At 41.6% G+C, this 20,848-nt stretch overlaps 1 protein-coding gene across 1 annotated transcript; it reads right to left on the bottom strand.

Moving 5' to 3' along the window:
- Positions 1–68: 68 nt before the first annotated feature.
- LOC129443225 (GRAM domain-containing protein 2B) lies at positions 69–20,302 on the bottom strand. The gene is made up of 12 exons (XM_055203699.2): positions 19,404–20,302; positions 16,793–16,924; positions 15,799–15,856; positions 15,643–15,715; positions 13,675–13,778; positions 13,424–13,519; positions 13,242–13,313; positions 13,086–13,154; positions 12,548–12,647; positions 12,301–12,400; positions 1,332–1,430; positions 69–875 (listed from the first exon to the last, which is right to left on the bottom strand). Exons 1-12 carry the CDS (start codon positions 19,514–19,516, stop codon positions 860–862), a joined length of 1,032 nt encoding a protein of 343 aa, XP_055059674.2. The 5' UTR covers positions 19,517–20,302; the 3' UTR covers positions 69–859.
- Between the last annotated feature and the right edge of the window lie 546 nt (positions 20,303–20,848).

The following is a 20,848-nucleotide window of genomic DNA, read 5'->3' on the forward strand; positions in this document are numbered from 1 at the left end:
ATACTTAAAGATTTGCAGAGACATTATTATTAATCTCTTACATTAATTCATTATCTGATTGTGAAGTTAATAATGACCAAAGGTTGTGCTTAATATAATGTGTACAGTATACAGAACAGTGTATAAATCAAATAAGTGTACAATAAACAAACCAGAATCTATAGTGGATGTCTAAACCCATTACTAGATTCACATTGTGTTGTAAAATGTTTGAGAGATTCAATGAGGTGAGAGATGAACCATCAGTCATGTCTGATTATAAAGCTCATATGATAACTTTCACTCAATGTCTCTTTATATTTGTCTGCATGAATCTTTCTGATCTCTTCAAAGACTCTCTTGACAAATAAACTTTTTAAGACTTCTCGCTATAATTCATGTTGCATACAAACACTATGAATACGTCTGTTGTGATAAACAAGAACATTATAGCAGAAATCCTTCATGAGCTTTACTGTTTTTAATTCATTAACCCTTCACTCATTTACTGTTATGGAGTCAAACTCTCAAACCAGTTTTCTATCACTTTGACCAAACCATTCAAGTCATCTCAATTATTTACTGTAAGTATAAATACGAGTAAATCTATAACCTAAGAAAGACTAGTACTCAGTGCATAGACAGGTTTGTGTTGTTAAAATGAGTTTGGATTGTAGATGTCAGTATTCACTTGTGTTACAGTTTTCATGTACACAAATCTATTTGATGTGTTGATATAAAACAGCAGGTGAGACATCACTGTACGTCTCTGTGTACTTCTGTTCAGAGGTTTTCAGGATCTCTGATGTCTGCGTAAATGAAAATCAAACACTTTCATCTTCTTCTCCTTCCTTCTGTAACTCTATCATGTTGTATTGGGTTACGTTTCATTGTACCTGAAGAAGAGAGAGACAACTTAGTCAAAGAAAACACACAACACACACACACACACAATACAGAAAGTGAAAGTATTACAACTATTCAGGTGGAGTTATGAAAGTGTGTTAAAGGGAAAACTGTGTGTGCGTGTGTGTGTGTGTGTGTGTGTGTGTGTGTGTGTGTACCTGGTAATTATCACGTTGTGGGGACCAATTGTCCGCACAAAGATAGGAATACCAGTGTTTTTGTGACCTTGTGGGGACATTTTGATGTCCCCATGAGGAAACAAGCTTATAAATCTAACAAAATGATGTTTCTTGAAAATGTGAAGTAGTAGAAGGGTTTCTGTGATGGTTGGGGTTAGGGAATGGGGAATAGAATATACAGTTTGTATGGTATAAAATGCATTATGTCTATGGAATGTCCCCATAAAACATGGAAACCAGAATGTGTGTGTGTGTGGGTGTGCTTACTCTCTCTGTAGTGTAAACTCCAGCAGGGCTCCCAGTTGTTCCTCCAGAGCCACAATCCTTAAGCCAATGTAGCCAGATGACAACACCAGAAGGACCACACTACATACACCAATATAAATTACACAAATTAACACATAAGCACTACTACAACAACTGCACATCAAACCGAGAAATCATTTCTGTGTAGACAAATGTCCAGGTTTTGTAACAGGTGCTCCACGCCATTTAAGAAACTGTTTATCAGTTTCTGTTATTTATTAGATATTTATCTTAATTCAGTCAGATTGAAGGTGTATTGTTATTATTTATTCCCTACAAGCAAGCGCACAATGGCCCTTTATGGGCCTTAGGGCCCCCAGCAGGTTTTGCTCATTGGCCCCCTTAGCTCTGGCCCTGCACGGGCAGCCTTCACTTAGCTCCAGGAAGTTAAATGAACACTGCTGGATGTATATATTGTCACATTCTTACAGAGTGTTAAGAAGTAACCCTGAAACAGAATTAAAACCTAAATTGCATTTTATATCTATATATGTAGAGTTATTTTCTTAACTTAGCTTTAGATGTTGGTTGTTTCAATTAAAGTCATCATTATGGTGATCACTGTTTGTTTTAGTTGGACTTGACTCTTTTTTTTCTAGCTGCTATAACTTTGTGTTGTTTAAAGGCAGGGTATCTGATTTTGAAAAATGCTATCGGTAGCCTACTAGCGCTGAAATCACAATCCCACCCTCCATTCACATCGCCATCCAAAGCCAAGCCTCCTCCATAACAGATGAACCTGCACAGATCAGACGTCCACATCTCATGTCTCCATGTCACCAGTGAGAAAACTTAATAGTACAAAGTGAATAACATTACCAAAAATAACCAAGACAAACAACTGTTTTAAATCGGAATTAGTTAAAGCACGTTTTCAGTTGTGTAGATGTAGTAGTATATATTGATACTTGTTCATAAATATCTTAAAACATATCTGAATCCTTTCAAATACAAACATATCTGAATCCATAAAAAATATAACATATGCGCAGTAGCATGCAAAACATGTTCACAGATGAGAGGCAAACATAACTAAAAATGTTTCTGGATCAAATCAGATACTCTTCCTTCAAGACATGTTTGTTATGGCAGAGAAAAGACAATAGTGCAACTCTTTGGTGGTTGTTAGTACATGAAGTCAAACATCATCATCTAGAAAATTGATTTATTAATTTTCTGTTAATAATGCAATATTACAGTGCAAAGTCCAGAAATCTCACAGCAGTTTGTCCTTCTGACGGATTATGAAAAACTGTGGACATAAAAAATGAACCATTTTGTAAATTAAACACAAACGTCAAGAATCAGAGTATGAATCTCAACAATGGTGACAAAGAAAATAGTAAAAATTTTCATTATTTATTCATGCTGTAATGCATTCTGGGAGTCCTGGATGAGATTTGTAATTTTTTGATACCCAGCATGCATTGCAGCATAAAGCTTTTCATTTTATTGTCACCATTGTTGTGATTCATACTCTGATTCTTGATGTTTGTGTGTCTACATTATACAGCGGTTAATTTTTAAATGTTAGTGTTTCAAATTGCTATGAACTGCTATGAAAGTGCTGGATCTCATACTGTAGCATCACATTATTGACAGAGAAAGATGCTTCTGATAAAGGGGATCGCACACCGGCCGCGCAGCTCAGCGTTGCGTCGCGCCGGTGTGCGTACACTCATAGAAAACAATTTGTTACATTTTTTTAGAATGGCGCGGCACTGCGCTGAGCTGTGCAGCCGTTGTGCGATCCCCTTAAGTGTGCAGACACTAAATTAATAAATCAGTTGTCTAGATGATGATGATGTTTGACATGTACTAACCACCACAAAGAATTGCACTATGCCTAGAAAAAACTAACATGCAAAGAGTCAAGCCCAACTAAAACAAACACTTTTCACCATAATGGTGAGTAGGGTTGGATCTAAATTATGCAGTACAGGTGTCCTCCAGGAAAAATGCCGGAGAGCCATGTTGTAGATGAATAATGCAGGCCCTGTGTAGGCCTAGTATGGGCTTTTTGGGGCTAAGTGAGGGCTGCCCATGCAGGGCCAGCGCTAAGGGGCCAACGCTAAGGGGCCAACGTTTAGCCAATGAGCAAAACCTGCCGGGGGCCCTAAGGCTAGCTCGAAGTTGGCCCATAAAGGGCTATCGTAGGCTTGCTCAGTTAAAAAAATTGTGATTTAAAAACAATTGAAAATTTGTATGCTCTAAAGTTCTCTGAACCAGAAGTCTTGATCGTTTTACATCCGTATTTTGCCAAATTTCCGAGGGTGAAACTGAATATCACACAAGGAAAATAACAGGTGTGGGTTGTGTTTTCCACTGCGAATTGATTGGATATAAAAACTAACATGCGTTTTTTCAGAAATGGAACTGGCAGCAGACTGACAGTTGGAGGGGGCGAAGTTAACGGATGCTCCGCCCAAGCTGATGTCATCAGAGAAGGATCACCATAAGAAAGTGGATGTACATTTTCAGATTTTAATTCAAGTTTACACATTAATTTTTAATAAAAAAAGACTTACATAGATGAATTGTTTATAATAAACACTGATATTCCATTAAAAACAAGAATTGCCCGTTTTGATTTTATGGGGACTTTAAAGTTGAAATATATTTTTTGTTTTATCATACAGAATGGTAAAAACTCTGAAGATTAAAGTGAATCAACAACAGCCTGCAGCTCTGAATCATATAAAGACAGATAGACAGGGACGTGCACAGACATTTTGTGGGGCAGGGGCTCAAGTGAAATAAAGGGCACCTTTCATAATTATGTATATTTTTTCTTTTTTTTTATCAAAAAGTATATATATTAACACAATTCTGACTTCCTTTTTAAAAAAAATATTAAAAAAGTTAATTAATTTTATCTTCCTCAAACTCACGCAATTGTTTAATTTTCAAAAGATGTCTACAAAATAATCAGTTCACACAGACACCATGGTCTCCTTAGTATTCTAGGCAGTGTTGCCAACTTGGCGACTTTGTCGCTAGATTTAGCGACTTTTCAGACCCCTTTAGCGACTTATTTTCAAAAAAGCGACTAGCGACAAATCTAGCGACTTTTTTACGAGTTCGCCTCACTGACAATAAAGTGGGACTGCTAATATGCGTGAGTGGCGTGCTGTCCCGGGGCGAAGGTTCCGAGCTCGGGAAATACCCCCCGAGTTCGGAACGTTCGTCCCTTGACCGGGGAAGGAGCCCCGGGCCTGGGGCGTGCCCTGACCCGGGTTATCCCCGGTGCTGAGCTAAATGTACGTAGTGAGGCGAAGGGGTGGAGGTGGGTTTGCAATAATGTCCCAGAGAATTGAGGGTAAGGACTCTATGATTATTTATAGAGCTGGTACTAAGTTGTTGTGTTGATTAGTGATTGATAACCAGCCGTGTTCATTGCTTAATCATCGAGAGCCAGCCGTGTTCATTGATTAGTGATTGAGAGCCAGCCAAGTTCATTGATTAGTGATTAAGAGCCAGCCATGTTCATTGATTAATGATTGAAAGCCAGCCGAGTTCATTGACTGATCAGCTCCTCCCAAACCTTGTTTATATAAAACATCATTTTACGAGTTCGCCTCACTGACAATAAAGTGGGACTGCTAATATGCGTGAGTGGCGTGCTGTCCCGGGGCGAAGGTTCCGAGCTCGGGAAATACCCCCCGAGTTCGGAACGTTCGTCCCTTGACCGGGGAAGGAGCCCCGGGCCTGGGGCGTGCCCTGACCCGGGTTATCCCCAAAAAGAGCAGGTGGTGCAGGACAGCCGCCTGAACAACAATTCCCCAAAGAAGGCTGGCTTGAGAAGGCGAGGTGCTGGCCCTCATTGGGGAAAATGCTGAAGTAGAGGGTAGAATTGAAAAAGGCAGCTCTGGAGAGCGGGCACTGTTGAGAAGTGCTGTGAAGAGGTTGAGAAGGATAGTATGAGGTGGGGCAGAGGCCTGGACCCAAAGGCTGTAGTTTGAAGAATATAGGGGGCTCCGGGGGAGCAAAATCTGCTGCTGCCAATATGTAGGGAAGGGAGAAAATTGTACTCTGAAGAAGAGCGGGGAGTTTTTAAAGGTAATAGGTGAGGTAGTGCTGTAAGGAGCAAGGTAGGACTCCAAGGGAGCGAAGGAAGCAGTTTGTGCCCTGAGATGGGGCTGTGCTCTAGAGGAGCCAGACATGAGGTAGTTGGGGAAGAAGAAAACTCCAGAGGGAGCAGTACTGCTGGGCAGAAAATGTGAAGGAAGCACTGGCCCCTGCGGGGGCGGTCGCGCTGCGATACGGGCTTCGAGGTTGAAATAATCTGCTGCGGCAGATCGAGGAAAAGGCACGGGCCCCTGCGGGGGCGGTCGCTGCTGCGATACTGGCCTGAGTTGGAAAGGGAAGGTTTTATTGGCAGAGCATGTGAAAGAAGCACGGGCCCCTGCGGGGGCGGTCGCAGCGGCGATACTGGCTTCAGAAGTCGACTGCTGCGGCAGATCGAGGAAAAGGCACGGGCCCCTGCGTCGGCGGTCGCTGCTGCGATACTGGCCTGAGTTGGAAAGGGAAGGTTTTATTGGCAGAGCATGTGAAAGAAGCACGGGCCCCTGCGGGGGCGGTCGCAGCGGCGATACTGGCTTCAGAAGTCGACTGCTGCGGCAGATCGAGGAAAAGGCACGGGCCCCTGCGGGGGCGGTCGCTGCTGCGATACTGGCCTGAGTTGGAAAGGGAAGGTTTTATTGGCAGAGGAAGTGAAAGAAGCACGGGCCCCTGCGGGGGCGGTCGCAGCTGCGATACTGGCTTCAGAAGTCGACTGCTGCGGCAGATCGAGGAAAAGGCACGGGCCCCTGCGGGGGCGGCCGCTGCTGCGATACTGGCCTGAGTTGGAAAGGGAAGGTTTTATTGACAGAGGAAGTGAAAGAAGCACGGGCCCCTGTGGGGGCGGTCGCTGCTGCGATACTGGCTTAAAAAAGGCATCTGCTGTGGCAGAGAGTGAAATAAAAGCTTGGGCTTCTGCAAGAGCGGTCGCGCTGCGACAGTTGTTATCTGAGAAGGAATCTGTTGTGGTAGGGCTGTGTAAGATTTTGATGAGGGTGTCAGCTTGAGTTGCCGGTACTAGCTTCTGCGGAGGCAGGGAAGTGGATCGAGGGTGATGATGGGTTTATGTGTGACGGTGTGATCTTATGTCCGTTTGCTGGGCCGTGAGTGTTTGGTGGGCTTCTTTGATGGAAGCACGATCTGCCCTGATGTAATTTTTGAAAGCTTTCGAAGACCAGCGGCCTAGGGTTTGTATCTGGGAGTCTCGGAGTCCGTTTTGAGCAGCTGTTGTGGCTGCTCCAATGCGGAAGAAATGACTTGAAAATTCATGGGGGGGGAGCCAGATGTTAGCAAAACTTGTTTTAGGTGCTTCTGAAACCAAAAGCGGGTTACTGGGCGGTTGAATTCATCCCCAAAAAGTGGGTCGGAAGAGGATTTAATCTGGTGGCAACGGTAGGAAGTGTAAGCTTTGAGAACTTGGTATGGTTGGATGGGAGTTTGAATTTTGAAAATGTATATGTGGTGTCCTTTTCTCATTTGGTCCGTCTTGCTGTGTTTGATAAAAAATGAGATGGTTTCGTCATCTATTATGGCTAGATCAGAGATGGTTGGGTGTAGGTTTGGGTCAAAGGTGGCTGAAACAGTGAATTCTGAACAGCGGAGAAAACCAAAAAAGGCTAACACGAACATGGCGTCTAGGGTTCGGGCAGTATGTACTGAGGAGTAGCCTTTGCGAAGAGTGGCAAGACATTTTGAAAGGATTTCTATGGTTATGGGTAACCTGGGATCTGGACTCTTGGGTTGGGTTTTTTCAATACCTTTTAAAAGCATGGCGGTCTGGGGATTAGTGATAGCAGTTGAGGGTGAACCTAACATTAGTTTGTGAAAAAATTGGATTCCGCTCATATACCCTTTAATTGTGCTGATTCGAAGGTGTTTGACTTTATGCAGGTACGATATGAATGATGTTATAGTAAGTAGAGAGAAGTTGGCTAAAGGGATCTGGTGTAAATGATGGAAAGTTCTGAAGCTTCTCCAAGCTGTCAGATAGGTTTGAAGAGTTCCCATTGAGACTGCTTGGAGTATAGTATCTAGAGAGGCGGTAAGAAGGTCTTTGAGTGGATGATTTAAGGGAATATTATAGTTGAATAGGGAGGCACTAGTGTTGGGGGAAGATCCGCTTCTGATGCGGGCTGCCTCAATTTCTGCGAGGATCTGTTGCCTGATGGAATTGATGACAAGGGGAGGTTCCAAGGCCAATGCGTTGGGTGGGATGGGCATTGGTGCTGCGGTAGCCAGCGTGAAAGGCTGACGGGTCTGGGGAACAGAATCAACAGAAAAAGAAGCCGCTGGAGCCGCTTGCGGAGGCAGCCTCACGCTTTGGGTCGATCCGTGGGCGAAAATATCAGGTTGAAAAGTCATAGAGGGTGCCGGGGCCTGACTCGTTAGCGGAGGCATCCTCACGCTCGTGTCGGCTCCTGCGGCAAAAACCGGGGCCTGACTCGTTAGCGGAGGCATCCTCACGCTCGTGTCGGCTCCTGCAGCGAAAACCGGGGCCTGACTCGTTAGCGGAGGCATCCTCACGCTCGAGTCGGCTCCTGCTGCAAAAGTGGGAGAAATGTGAGAAGGAAAAATAGATGTGGCCGGCGCTGCTGCTGAACGCAACCCCGTGTGATAGAGAGACGGAGGGGCAGCAGGCCATTGGCCGGGAGAAGGAAGCGGCAGTTGGATGAGCAAAGCCGTTACCAAGCTCGTGTTGGCTCCTGCGGAAAAAATGGGAGAAATGTGAGAAGGAAAAATAGATGTGGCCGGCGCTGCTGCTGAACGCAACCCCGTGTGATAGAGAGACGGAGGGGCAGCAGGCCATTGGCCGGGAGAAGGAAGCGGCAGTGGGATGAGTGAAGCCTTTGCCGAGCTCGTGTCGGCTCCTGCGGAAAAAGTGGGAGAAATGTGAGAAAGAAAAATAGATGTGGCCGGCGCTGCTGCTGAACGCAACCCCGTGTGATAGAGAGACGGAGGGGCAGCAGGCCATTGGCCGGGAGAAGGAAGCGGCAGTGGGATGAGTGAAGCCTTTGCCGAGCTCGTGTCGGCTCCTGCGGAAAAAGTGGGAGAAATGTGAGAAAGAAAAATAGATGTGGCCGGCGCTGCTGCTGAACGCAACCCCGTGTGATAGAGAGACGGAGGGGCAGCAGGCCATTGGCCGGGAGAAGGAAGCAGCAGTGGGAGGAGCGAAGCCGTTGCCGCGCTCGTGTCAGCTCCTGCGGAAAAAATGGGAGAAATGTGAGAAGGAAAAATAGATGCGGCCGGCGCTGCTGCTGAACGCAACCCCGTGTGATAGAGAGACGGAGGGGCAGCAGGCCATTGGCCGGGAGAAAGAAGCGGCAGTGGGAGGAGCGAAGCCGTTGCCGTGAGCGGAAGCATGTTCGCGCTGTCTGGCTGGCTTGCTAGCTGACTCGCTTGTGAGCTGGCTGCTGGAGACATCGGCCGGCGACCCAGGCTAGCTGATGGCTTCATGCGGTGTCTTTGAGACCTCCGTGTTTTCCCTGGTGTCTTTCGGGTGTACGGTGTACTCCGTGCTTGCAGAGACGAGGAGTCAGAGCTTGCTGTCACGGCTGTTTGCGGGGGTTGAGTAGCCCTCCGGCTATCGCGGAGTAGGCTGAACAGTTGCGCCTTTGTTTGTTTACGTGAGAATGGAATATCTGCATTTTCAAGAGCTAGTTCGAGGCCTAGGATGGACCATTTCTTGATGTCGGGGATTCCTGGAGAAGCAGAAGCGTATGAAGATGCCGGTGATGGTGGGGAGCGCCTCTGCGGGGTGCGAGGAGACGGTCCTTTTCTCCTCGGGATTCGTGAAGCAATGCGGGAAGATCGCCCGGCCTGTGGGGAGGCCTCGGGCTTGATTGAAACATCCCGACCGCTGTCGGAAGGCCCGAGATAATCCTGTGTGGTATGGCTAATTTCCTGTGCTGGGTTTGTTTGACTGGACATCTTGCAATAATGTCCCAGAGAATTGAGGGTAAGGACTCTATGATTATTTATAGAGCTGGTACTAAGTTGTTGTGTTGATTAGTGATTGATAACCAGCCGTGTTCATTGCTTAATCATCGAGAGCCAGCCGTGTTCATTGATTAGTGATTGAGAGCCAGCCAAGTTCATTGATTAGTGATTAAGAGCCAGCCATGTTCATTGATTAATGATTGAAAGCCAGCCGAGTTCATTGACTGATCAGCTCCTCCCAAACCTTGTTTATATAAAACATCATTTCTGGCGTTGTTGGAGACTTTTTACGTGACATTCACTCTTCTCAATGAGCAGCTACCGCTGCTTCTGTGGGCTCCACCCCCGTCCCAAACGTCCCAAAGCATTTACAGGCGGTCTAGTCCTCGCTCAGCAGAGCATAGTCTCTCCCAGCTGCAGTCAGGGCAGGAGAAGTGGTTATCTATCCGCGTCCAGACGGCATAATCGTGCATTAATGGCAAGATGTAAATGTAAAATGGTCTTTGAATAAAATGAATCACTGTACATAAAATAAATGTACTTGAGGGAGCTGAGCAGCAGCACATTTAGAACAGACAAACTGTACGGAGCTGACGCGTTAATGGGCTATTTACCAACAAAACAACGTTTCCCATCATTTATCAGTGTATGTTTTGAAACTGGACTGTTTGGCCATATAAACATGAACATACACACATTTCGTTTTATGAGAACATAACAGATAAACAAACGAGAAAACATTTTCAGGCATTCATGTGTATTAAAATAACATTTTTGACAGTTCGGAGAGAAAGAGAAACATGAAAACAGCCAATGTAGTAAGGATGCAAATGCGACGTGATGACGTCACTGTTATGCAAATGACGCAATGACGTAATCTAGCGACATTTAGCGACTTTCCAAGCAAGCTTTAGCTACTTTCCATTGAAAATAGTTGGCAACACTGATTCTAGGTTTATAGAGCAGCAAAGGAAACCATTACACAATGTGCATGTTTTGAAAACATTAAATTACACATTAATTACAAATTTGTTAAAATGCTAAAAACAAAGTTGTGACTGCTGAGTTAGCGCTACATGCCAATAAATGCTATATCATATGCTAGCGTTTAGCTGATTAGTTGTTACTCAGAATGTATTTTTGTCTGATAAGGGCTCAAAATATAAGGTCTGTTTACTAATATGAGCTTCTGGCATGAGCCTCAGAGCAGAGCTCAACATTATTATTCATGACCCTTTCAAATAGGGCAAAAATAGACCATTTAATTAAAATGACAAATTCTAGGGTTGTAAGTAGACATGTAAAAATGTTTCTGGATAATTTTTGCACTTAATAAAGCAACATACCTTCTATGTAATTGTCAAAGAACAATTTAACATATTATGACAACACATCCTATGGCACCTTAAATCTTAGATTTCATATTTATTAGGGTTACACATGTCAGAAACAACAAATATAGATTAGGCCTATTTTATTTGTATTTTATATTTTACTTTTTTGTGATGTCAGTGAAAATTCTGACTGGGCAAGTAAAATACTGAACCATCAGATTTCTTCCCAATCTACTACATCACTCCAGTATAACACATTATACTTATTTAACAGCCATTACAAAAAACGCAAACAAAAAAAGCTTACTACTGCAGTTAGCAATTATTTTATTGTTTGTGCTTTATTATTTTATGAGCAGTCTGTTTAAACTACATAAACTACACTGTTACAAGTTTGCAACTCTTCAGGTTAATATGGGATGGAAAACAATGTCCCTGAATCGTTATGTGTAACAACGTGTCCCATATTTTGTGCATAAAACTGTTAATATAAGAATGCTTTCTTCCTCACACACTTACCGGTAGCTGCCTGCATAATCATGCACATGATCGCGTCTCGTTCGGCTGAGCTTTGGCGCTTGAAGCGCGAATGATGCAGCACGAGTGTAGACACACCAATCATAAAGCGAAGTAAGTTAGAGAGGCGGGACTAAGGAAAGGTAAAGCCAATCATATTAGCGATGTGAATTTTGGAAGCGGGACTCATCTGTTAACCGTTTGTGTGCCACAAATAGCGCTATTTTTCTTTATATAAGAGTTTAAATCTCATTTAAATGATTCCTGAATAAATTCATGTTAAATTAAATAAGCAACAAGTAAAAAACACAAGAACAACAAACATCAGTTGTTATATGAATAAATATCTTTTTTTTTTTTAAAAAGCACCCCAGAAAAAAAGGGCACTTTCTCTCCAGGAATAAAAAGGGCAGGTGCTCAAGCCCCCTTTGATGTCTATGTGTGCACGTGCCTGCAGATAGATGTTCCTGTAGTCGTCTTTAGTTCAGTATCAGTATGACCATCAGTCTATAGAAGAAGATTATTCTCTTCCTGATCAACCACATACCACTAAACACCTCACATGATGAAGAGTAAACGCTCATAGTGAAAGTTTAAGATGTGACACTTACTGAGTTTATATCACGTCATGTTTTCTTTAAACAGAATCTGACGGAAATTATCTGGAAGCTCATTGAGGGCTCGTTCAGTTTACAAGCTTTTGAAAGTGAAACAGTGTTTGATAATCCAACAGAAACGGCATCATTTACACACTTTATTAATTTAATCATTCGGATGTATGAATGATTTGTTAGAGAATGACCTCCATTCAGAATTGAACTGTTTCTCAATCTCAGTCCGTCAAGAATACCACTTGTGATCTTTTGGAAATTCATACAGATTTTACAAGGTGAACAGCACAATTATATAAAAAACAATAATGGTACTCCGCCCCTAACCCCGCCCTTAAACAGTGCATCACTGGTAAAAACAAATCATACAAAAACCTAACACTGAATTCATACAAATTGGCCACTGCCTAAAATACACATGAAGTTGTGTGCAAATATCCTGCAGGATTTGTAAAATAATGCTTTCATACTTACAGTATCAGATAAAACACAAGAAGTTTGTTGAGGATGTGCGTGTCATTGGTGGACAGGACAGATTTCATTTTCTCTGTTACCATGGTTACCCAGGAGACCCCTAATTCATAAAACACATGAAGATAAATAAACCTTTAATCAATCTTACTTTAATGAATATAATACAGCTTTATAATCTCATATCATGTTTTTACAGAGATAGAGAGAGAGAGATCAGTATAATGTGAATGTATTTAGTGAGACTCACTGTTGTTGAGAGATTTAATGTTGTTTAGATTCTCAAACTCTTCAGTAGGAGAAAGTTTGTGATCATCAGCGTTCTCCTCGTAACTCGACAGGCTGGAGATCTACAAAAATAAAACCACATCACCATCATTCACATGCATTTACTACTCTATATAAACTACCCTACTGAAAAATCCAGCTAAAACCAGCATAAGCTGGTTTAAGGTGGTTTACGCTGGTCCTCCCAGGCTGACAAAGCTGGTCATGCTGGTGGGCCAGCTGGTATTCCAGCATGATCAGCTAAGTCCAGCTAGACCAGCTTAAAATGTGACCAAAACACAGCTAGACCAGCTTGCTACACCAGCAAAACCAGCTTCCTACACCAGCAAAACCAGCTAAAACCAAGCTGGGAACCAGCTAAAACCAGCTCACCAGCTTATGCTGGTCTTAGCTGGATTTTTCAGTAGGGTATACAGGTCTCCAACCAAACCAGGAATGTGTATGAAGAAAACTAACTAAGTGTAAATTTGTAAAGCACTCTCAATGATCTGTATTCTCACCGTGTCAATAGTGACGTCATGTTGGTTTTCTGTGTCAGACATCTTCAGGTTATTGTTGATGTTCTCAGTCTAACAGTAGATAGAGAAGAAATCACATCACAGATCTGAAGATCAAAACATCAACACAATACAACACAACACAATAACATCACAAACCTGGAGTTGTGGACAGAGCGAAAAGATGAGTTTAAAGCATGCTTCTCTATTCCTCAACGAGACAAAATGATACTAAAACACAAAGTAAACACAACACACACACACATAAATTACATGAATACACAGAATCACACCAACTCATAAACTGACAATGAGTGTTTGCTCCGACAGACTGCTCGCACCTTCTGTATGTCTGTAATGATGGCGATGGCATTGGGAACGATTTTGGCTGTGTTTTTCTTTTTAATGGTCTGAATGCTGGACACCAAAATCATAACCTACAACCACACACACACACACACACACACACACACACACACACACACACACACACACACACACACACACACATTGAAACATTAATCTGTAGAGATCATGAAGCGCTTGATAAACTAAACTATAGCTATTTATTTACTGCTCTTATTTCTCTCACCTTAGTTTCTTTGAGCAGCACAGAGGAGTGAAAGCACACGTGATGATGGGAGACGTAGAGTTTACCGTGGTAAATCACTTCTTTTTTCAGGCCACAGGTAAAAACTGTAAATACGGAATCAGATCAAAATACAGTTTGATAATATATGATAATATATGAGTATATATGATAATAAAGAACACTTCATACAGTAAACATGCGTCTTAAAGGTTACATCCTTCCTGATCCCATTTTTTAAAACCTAGTTAGTGTGTAATGTTGCTGTTAGAACATAAATAATACCCGTAAAATGATAAAGGTCAAAGTTCACTGCCAGGCGATATATTTTCTTTAATAGAATTTGCCTTTCAAAGCCTACAGTGAACGGCCGGTTTGGACTACAGCCCTCTACTTCCTGTTTTAATGACGTCACTAGAACAGTTTTTTGACTAAACTCTGCCCACAATAATACGTCAGTCGCCAGCTAAGCTAACGGCAAGCTAAGCTACATACACACACTACAACACACTAAACAAACTACACAATCAGAGCTCGTTACGTATTTCTGAAGAGGGACTTCATAGAACAAGGAAGACATCAGACCGTTTTGAGGACAGTGAAAACAGCAATATACAGTTAAGGAAATTGTGTGAAAATTTGTGTGTTTTTTTTACACGTGAAACATGAACACATGTTATATTGCACACTGTAAACACAATCAAAGCTTTAAAAACATGCGAGTTAAATGGAGTCTTAAGTATTTCTCTTGAAGTTATGGTACGCTTACACCAGACGCAAATGAAGCGTTATGCTGCTTACACACCAAACGTGAAGCATCACATTCCTAACTTTAGATCAGGGGTGGGCATCGAGGGACACAGTCCTGCAGAGTTTAGCTTCAACCTTAAAGGCGAAGTCCACGATGTTTGAAAAACGCGTTGGAAAAGGAGACGGGCCGACTACCAAAACACACTAATAACCAATCAAATCAAATCAAATGCCGGGTTGCGTATGTGTGGGGCGGGTCTATCAACAGAAGGTCCAGATTCTATTGGGGTAGGGGCGTGTTTGTTTAGGTGATTTCAAATATCGAACACACCTTAGATTTTTCAGTTGTGTTTGATTAGGGTTGGAGCTAAACTCTGCAGGGCTGTGGCCCTCAGGACCAGGAGTTGCCCACCCCTGCTCTAGATTACTGACAGAATTTAACTTTGTTTCATATGAATTTTTCACTTGAGTTGAATAGTCAAATAGCGTGTGTTTTTGTGTCAATTGCACAGCCCAATTTGTGCCATTTGCATCACCCCGCTCCAGTTCACGTCTATTTGCGCCTTTGCATTGACTTTGTATTGACTTCGTATTTGCGTTTGGTGTGTACACCCCATTAAGTGCAAGTGATTTACATGTTAAGTCAATGGAAAGACGCAATAATCATCTGATGGCATGAATGACAAGGCATGAAGTGAGCGCTTTGGGCGTTTGACGGTTTGTAATGGGTGATTCGCATAAATAGCGTGAAAACACAGAACTTTGGCAAATATTTGCGTTGTGTTAACCAATCAGGAGCTTGCTGTAGTGATGACGTGATTACGATGTAGCAAGCGGAGGCAGAAATACGAAACAACAATGGAGGACAAAATCATCGTCTCTGTATGTGGACACCTCGGAGTTGTACGTCACATCCTCATACTTTTATAGAAACAGTAATGAAAAAGATCTTGCTTAAAAGAAAGTAAGGTCGCACAATCTGGTAAGTTAAAAAAACGCTCTTTACTCAATTTGAGCTATAAATATATTCATATTAAGACTACAAGCTTGCTAAAGCCGGCAAATTGAACGTATTCAAGCCTGAATTTTCACTCGCAAATGACACGGATTGTTCAGGAGATACGTATGAGATGAAAAACAGAAGACATCATTATTCAAATCTAAGAAAAAACAAATGAGAGATTTATGTTTGTGATCACAGAATTCCCTTCAGGATCTTACCGTGTTCCAGATCTTCCGTCTTGGGAATGTCAGGAAAGAGTTTGTGAAATGTTTTGTTGTGGGTCTTGAAACTCTGAATCAGAGAGGAAAGAATCTAAGAAACACGTGAGAGTTTTCAGTCAAACAAACAGAGCGGTGCATGAAGAGCAAACTCACGGTACAAAGCAGAAGTCCATCGGGCTGATCCAAACTTTCCTCCTCTATGGTTGTGGATCTAAGAAACGTGTACATACACACACATCAATCATCTGAGACAACCCACTGTATATACACATCAATCAATGATAAACACATAGGCATGCAAAAAAGAAACTGAAGTGTCAAATAAAAACATGGTGATGTTATCATAGTGAGGAGCTCAAAGAAAACTCCTGGACAATATTAAACGACTGAATAACGTTTGTGCTATAAAATATCATTAGACAACAGCCAAATGCAAGCACAAAAAGACTTTGTTAAGAAGATAAAATACTGTATTCAGTTACCACATCATGTTTATCCATTTCTGTGTATCTTTTATGTTACATGTGTTTTTATAATTTCATCTTAACAATGCTGTTTTTATCACAGAAATGGTGAAAGAAGTTTAACAGTGTGACTCCACAATTCAGTACTACATAGTTCAAAGTCTTTGTTATTTGTTTCAGCAAAACATATCTGACATTTATAATGTGTTTACAAACAATTATGACTCTACATGTTCTCGGCCTGCTCATTTTTGAGTTTGGTAGATGATGAAAATGTTACTGTGCATTCAGACCACCACCGGCGAGAGCGTCAAAGTGGCAGGAAGTCATTCATTTTAAATGCGAGCCGGCGGTGAACTCCGGCGAGCATCGGCGCGTCATGTACAGCGTGAGCGTCGAGGAGAGTTGAAATCAGCTCAACTTCATGGTAATGAGATATGACGCGGTTCAGCGGCAACCAATCGGAAGGCGGAAATGTTTGGTGGGAACTAATCGGAAGGCGGAAAGCTCCGCCTGAGAGGAGTTCAGAGAATGCATTCGAGCGTCAGAGCGTCCACTACAACTTTTCTTTAGAGTCGTTGGCAGGGCAGCCAGAGCTTTTATTTGACGCTCTCGCCGGTGGCGGTCTGAATGCACAATTAGACAGTTATATAAAAAGCACCTCACATTGAACTGATATTCACCTGCTTCTCTTCTGTGTGCTGATGTTGTGCTGTATAAATTCCAGATGTTCTTTATCAGGACTGTGGAGGTTCTTTCCTTCTGATGATCTTCTCAACATGTTGCTTCTAATTTCACAGACATCCAGATGATATCTAGATGAACAGAGAACAATCATCACACTGAAGATCCATCTAGAAACACACAGATACACTGATAGACAATACTTTACTAGGATACTTCAGGACAACACTTCAGTACTAAACTTCAGGAGATTTTTCAGAACGATACCTTGTGGCGATACTTCGGGCCAATACCTTGGTACAATACATCTGGATGATACTTCAGGGAGATACCTCAGGGCAATACTTCGGCACAATACCTTAGGACAATACCTTGAGACAATACCTCGGGACGATACCTTGGGACAATACATCAGGACAATACCTCAGGACAACACATCAGGACAATACCTCAGGACAATACCTCGGGACAATACATCAGGACAATACCTCAGGACAATGCATCAGGACAATACATCAGGACAATACCTCAGGACAATACATCAGGACAATACCTCAGGACAATGCATCAGGACAATACATCTGGACAATATATCTGGACAATACTTCAGGGCAATACTTTGGCACAAAACCTTAGGACAATACTTTAGGACAATACCGTGGGACAGTACATTGGGACAATACGTCAGGACAATACCTCGGCACAATATATCTGGACAATACCTCGGTGTGATACCTCGGGCAATTCATCATGACAATAACTCTGGAAGATACTTCAGGGAGATACCTCAGGGCAATACTTTGGCACAATACCTTGGGACAATGCATCAGGACAATACCTTGGGACAATACATTTGGACAATACCTTGGTGCGATACTTCGGGGCGATACCTTAAGACAATATCCATGGACAATACCTCAGGACAATACATCGGGACAATACGTCAAGACAATCCATCAGGACAATACATCTGGACAATACTTCAGGGCAATACTTTGGCACAATACCTTAGGACAATACTTTAGGCGATACCTTGAGACAATACCCCTGGACAATAACTCGGGACAATGCATCAGGACGATACCTCTGGAAGATACTTCAGGGAGATACGTCGGGGCGATACTTCGCCACAATACCTTAAGACAGTACATCGGGACAATACATCAGGTCAATATCTCAGGACAATACATCGAGACAATATTTTGTCACAATAGCTTAGGACATTACATCGGGACAATACATAAGGACACATATATTTTGGGATGATACTTCCGGATGATACCTCTGAACGATACCTCGGACAACACCTACACCTACCACCTGTAGGGACAATAAATCGGGACAATACATCAGAACAATACGTCCAGGTGATACCTTGGGGTGACACATCGGGACAATGCCTCATGGCTATACCTTGGGAAAATACTTAGGTACAATACATCAGGACAATACTTCAGAACAGTGGTATCTGAGGGATTTGTACAGTCATGAAGAAATTTGAAAATACTCGCTGTCACTCCAATATGTTTTCAGTCTGATCTTTTTAGTTGAGTGAGACTGTAACATTACTAAATCTAATCACAAAAAAATCACGTCTTAAAGCTGGTTAAAGCTGTCATGATATATAACATCCAGAATGTTCTTAATGTTTCCAGAACAACGTTCTATCTGATTTTACATACCAACAATGCACAGATAAGTTATCAAAAGAAACAAACTAACCTGTGCACATGCTTTGCTATTTTTAAAGAGCCGCTGCTAAAATTCATGAGGTCTGGGACAGAAATAAAGGTTGGGCTTCTTCATTATGAGACCTGGACCCCTGATGACAGCTTAAACATAACAAACATCATCAAATTCTGCTGTAGTGATGCTAAATTATCTTAAATAAAATACCTTAAACAATCAAAATAAAAAATATGCTCCTAAAAATAAAAGTGCGTCATGATGCCATAAAATAACCATTTTTGTCTAAAAGTCTCTATAAAGATATCGAATGATTCTTCTATGACATCACTGACAAAAAACTTTCAAGCACATTTATGTGTGTATGTTGATCTAAAACACAAATAACACTTAAAAACCTCAGATTTATACGTTTTTAAACTTACTGTCTCCAGATGAGTGTTCTCTTTATAAATAATCCTCAGGACATCACAACTATCTCATGTCTTACATCTACAATGAACAACTCAAAAATGCTTTGTCTTCATTGACACACACACACACATAACTCTGTTTGCTAAAGTTCAAAATTCATGTCAGCACATTGAGGTCAAGTCTGGATTACACTCCAGGCACTGGTTTAACAGGTTTTCAATTGTTCATGGGCAACTCAAAACCGATTTACTCCAGTGAGCGTCTATGGAAACTCACACGCATATACAAACCTGCAAGACAATGCAAACATGACATTTATCCCAAAGTCTATTTGTGACAAGCAGCCAGCGGGTTCATCTTTTACTGCAGTAATGTATGAATTTACTGTGCATGCATGAGGCATTTACATTCATGCATTGATCCAGGCCTGAACTGACTCACATATGTTTTTCTCTGTATGTATAATATACTTCAAAGAATAATAAAATGTATGTAAACAGACTCACTCACCCTGAGCTGTCCAGAGAAAATCTCCTTTGGGCTTTCTTGCTTCCACTCATGATGAAGTCCTGATTGATGTTTCTCACGTTCTCCAGACCTACAGCTCTGAGCTTTATATACATACATCATTCAGACCTCACAGCAGATAGTAAGAGGTCTGACCACGCCCACCAGGGGGTCCAGAACCACACCCACAACACCTCTAAGTCACACCCCTATTAACAGGTAGCATGTCTGCGTTTATTAGCATTGCAATGCTTTCTTTATTTCGAAGCTTCTTAAGTTTGAAACAATGATTGTAGGGATGAAACATTGTGTGATTTTATTTGTCTTTGATGATTTATACATGATTGTATTGAAATAACCTGTGTGTGATTGTGCAGCACGGATCAGCTGTCAGACAAAGACTGAACTCATCAACACAGATGATATCAGACCACCAGAGAAGATCTGAAGAAACCGAAAGACAAAATAAACACAGAACTCAAGTCAGCATCATTTAAATAATCAATAATCTGTGAAAAACTAATACTGATCCTCAGCGCTGAAGAAGACGGAGATCAGACAGCAGATGTGTCATGTGCTGCTATAGTCGAGCATCATCAGATAAACTTTATCAGTTTGTTCATGGTCACGTTTGTCCTGCTGGTTTAGCAGCATTATGCTGAACCCAGTGTAACGTACAATCACAAGAGCCTACGCTGGTTAGTACATAATACAAATATTATGTGTTTCATTCAAATAACATTGAAAAATATTGCATTTTTCTGCTAAAATATTTCATCTTTGACATCGGCCTCTTTGGTTTATGTGTGCTGATTTACACAGAAGCACAAGAAAAGGTTTTACTGTAAACATGTCATATATTTAGCATTACTGGAAAACTGTATTTACAAATCAAAATCCAGGAACTGTGTTTTATAATAATAATAATAATAATAATAATAATAATTCAAACAGATGAGTAATTGTTGATGAATTGTTTATAAAGGACACAAAGCAGATGCTCACACATTTTTATTCAATAAGATTATTGAATCAGAAGAAACTTTAAACTTTGTGTGTAAGTTTAAATGAATAAGTCACGATGAGCATTGATAAAACTATCAGTTACATCATAATCATCTCAAACTATCTAGATTGTTGAACCAGATGTACTAGATTGTTTGGTTATAATGGTTGAACATTTGTTTACAATACAAACTCCACCCTTGTATCGTGTGAGTGTTCACAGAAATAAAAGTCATCATTATTATTATTAGATTGTCTGTGAGGAGGACACTCGTGTGGATCTCAGTGAACATTGCGTAAGCAGTGCAAAAGGTCATGCACTGTAAATAAAATAATTATGTGGCGTAGTAGATTTAACAAAATAAAATGAGGAATCTCTGTCAAAAAAATTGTATTCTTGTTTTTTAACTAAAATTTGAGTTGAATATAACATAAAAATGTGA

Source organism: Misgurnus anguillicaudatus, unplaced genomic scaffold, assembly GCF_027580225.2.
Source record: "Misgurnus anguillicaudatus unplaced genomic scaffold, ASM2758022v2 HiC_scaffold_26, whole genome shotgun sequence".
In the NCBI taxonomy this organism is placed as follows: domain Eukaryota; kingdom Metazoa; phylum Chordata; class Actinopteri; order Cypriniformes; family Cobitidae; genus Misgurnus; species Misgurnus anguillicaudatus.

Excerpts from the sequence above, each read along its gene's own strand:
- LOC129443225 (XM_055203699.2), bottom strand. The coding sequence starts at position 19,516 with ATGTATATAAAGCTCAGAGCTGTAGGTCTGGAGAACGTGAGAAACATC. Across the intron at positions 13,314-13,423 it reads TCATTACAGACATACAGAAG|TATCATTTTGTCTCGTTGAG; the intron begins GTGCGAGCAGTC and ends TTTGTGTTTTAG. Across the intron at positions 12,401-12,547 it reads CATTAAATCTCTCAACAACA|GGGTCTCCTGGGTAACCATG; the intron begins GTGAGTCTCACT and ends TTTATGAATTAG.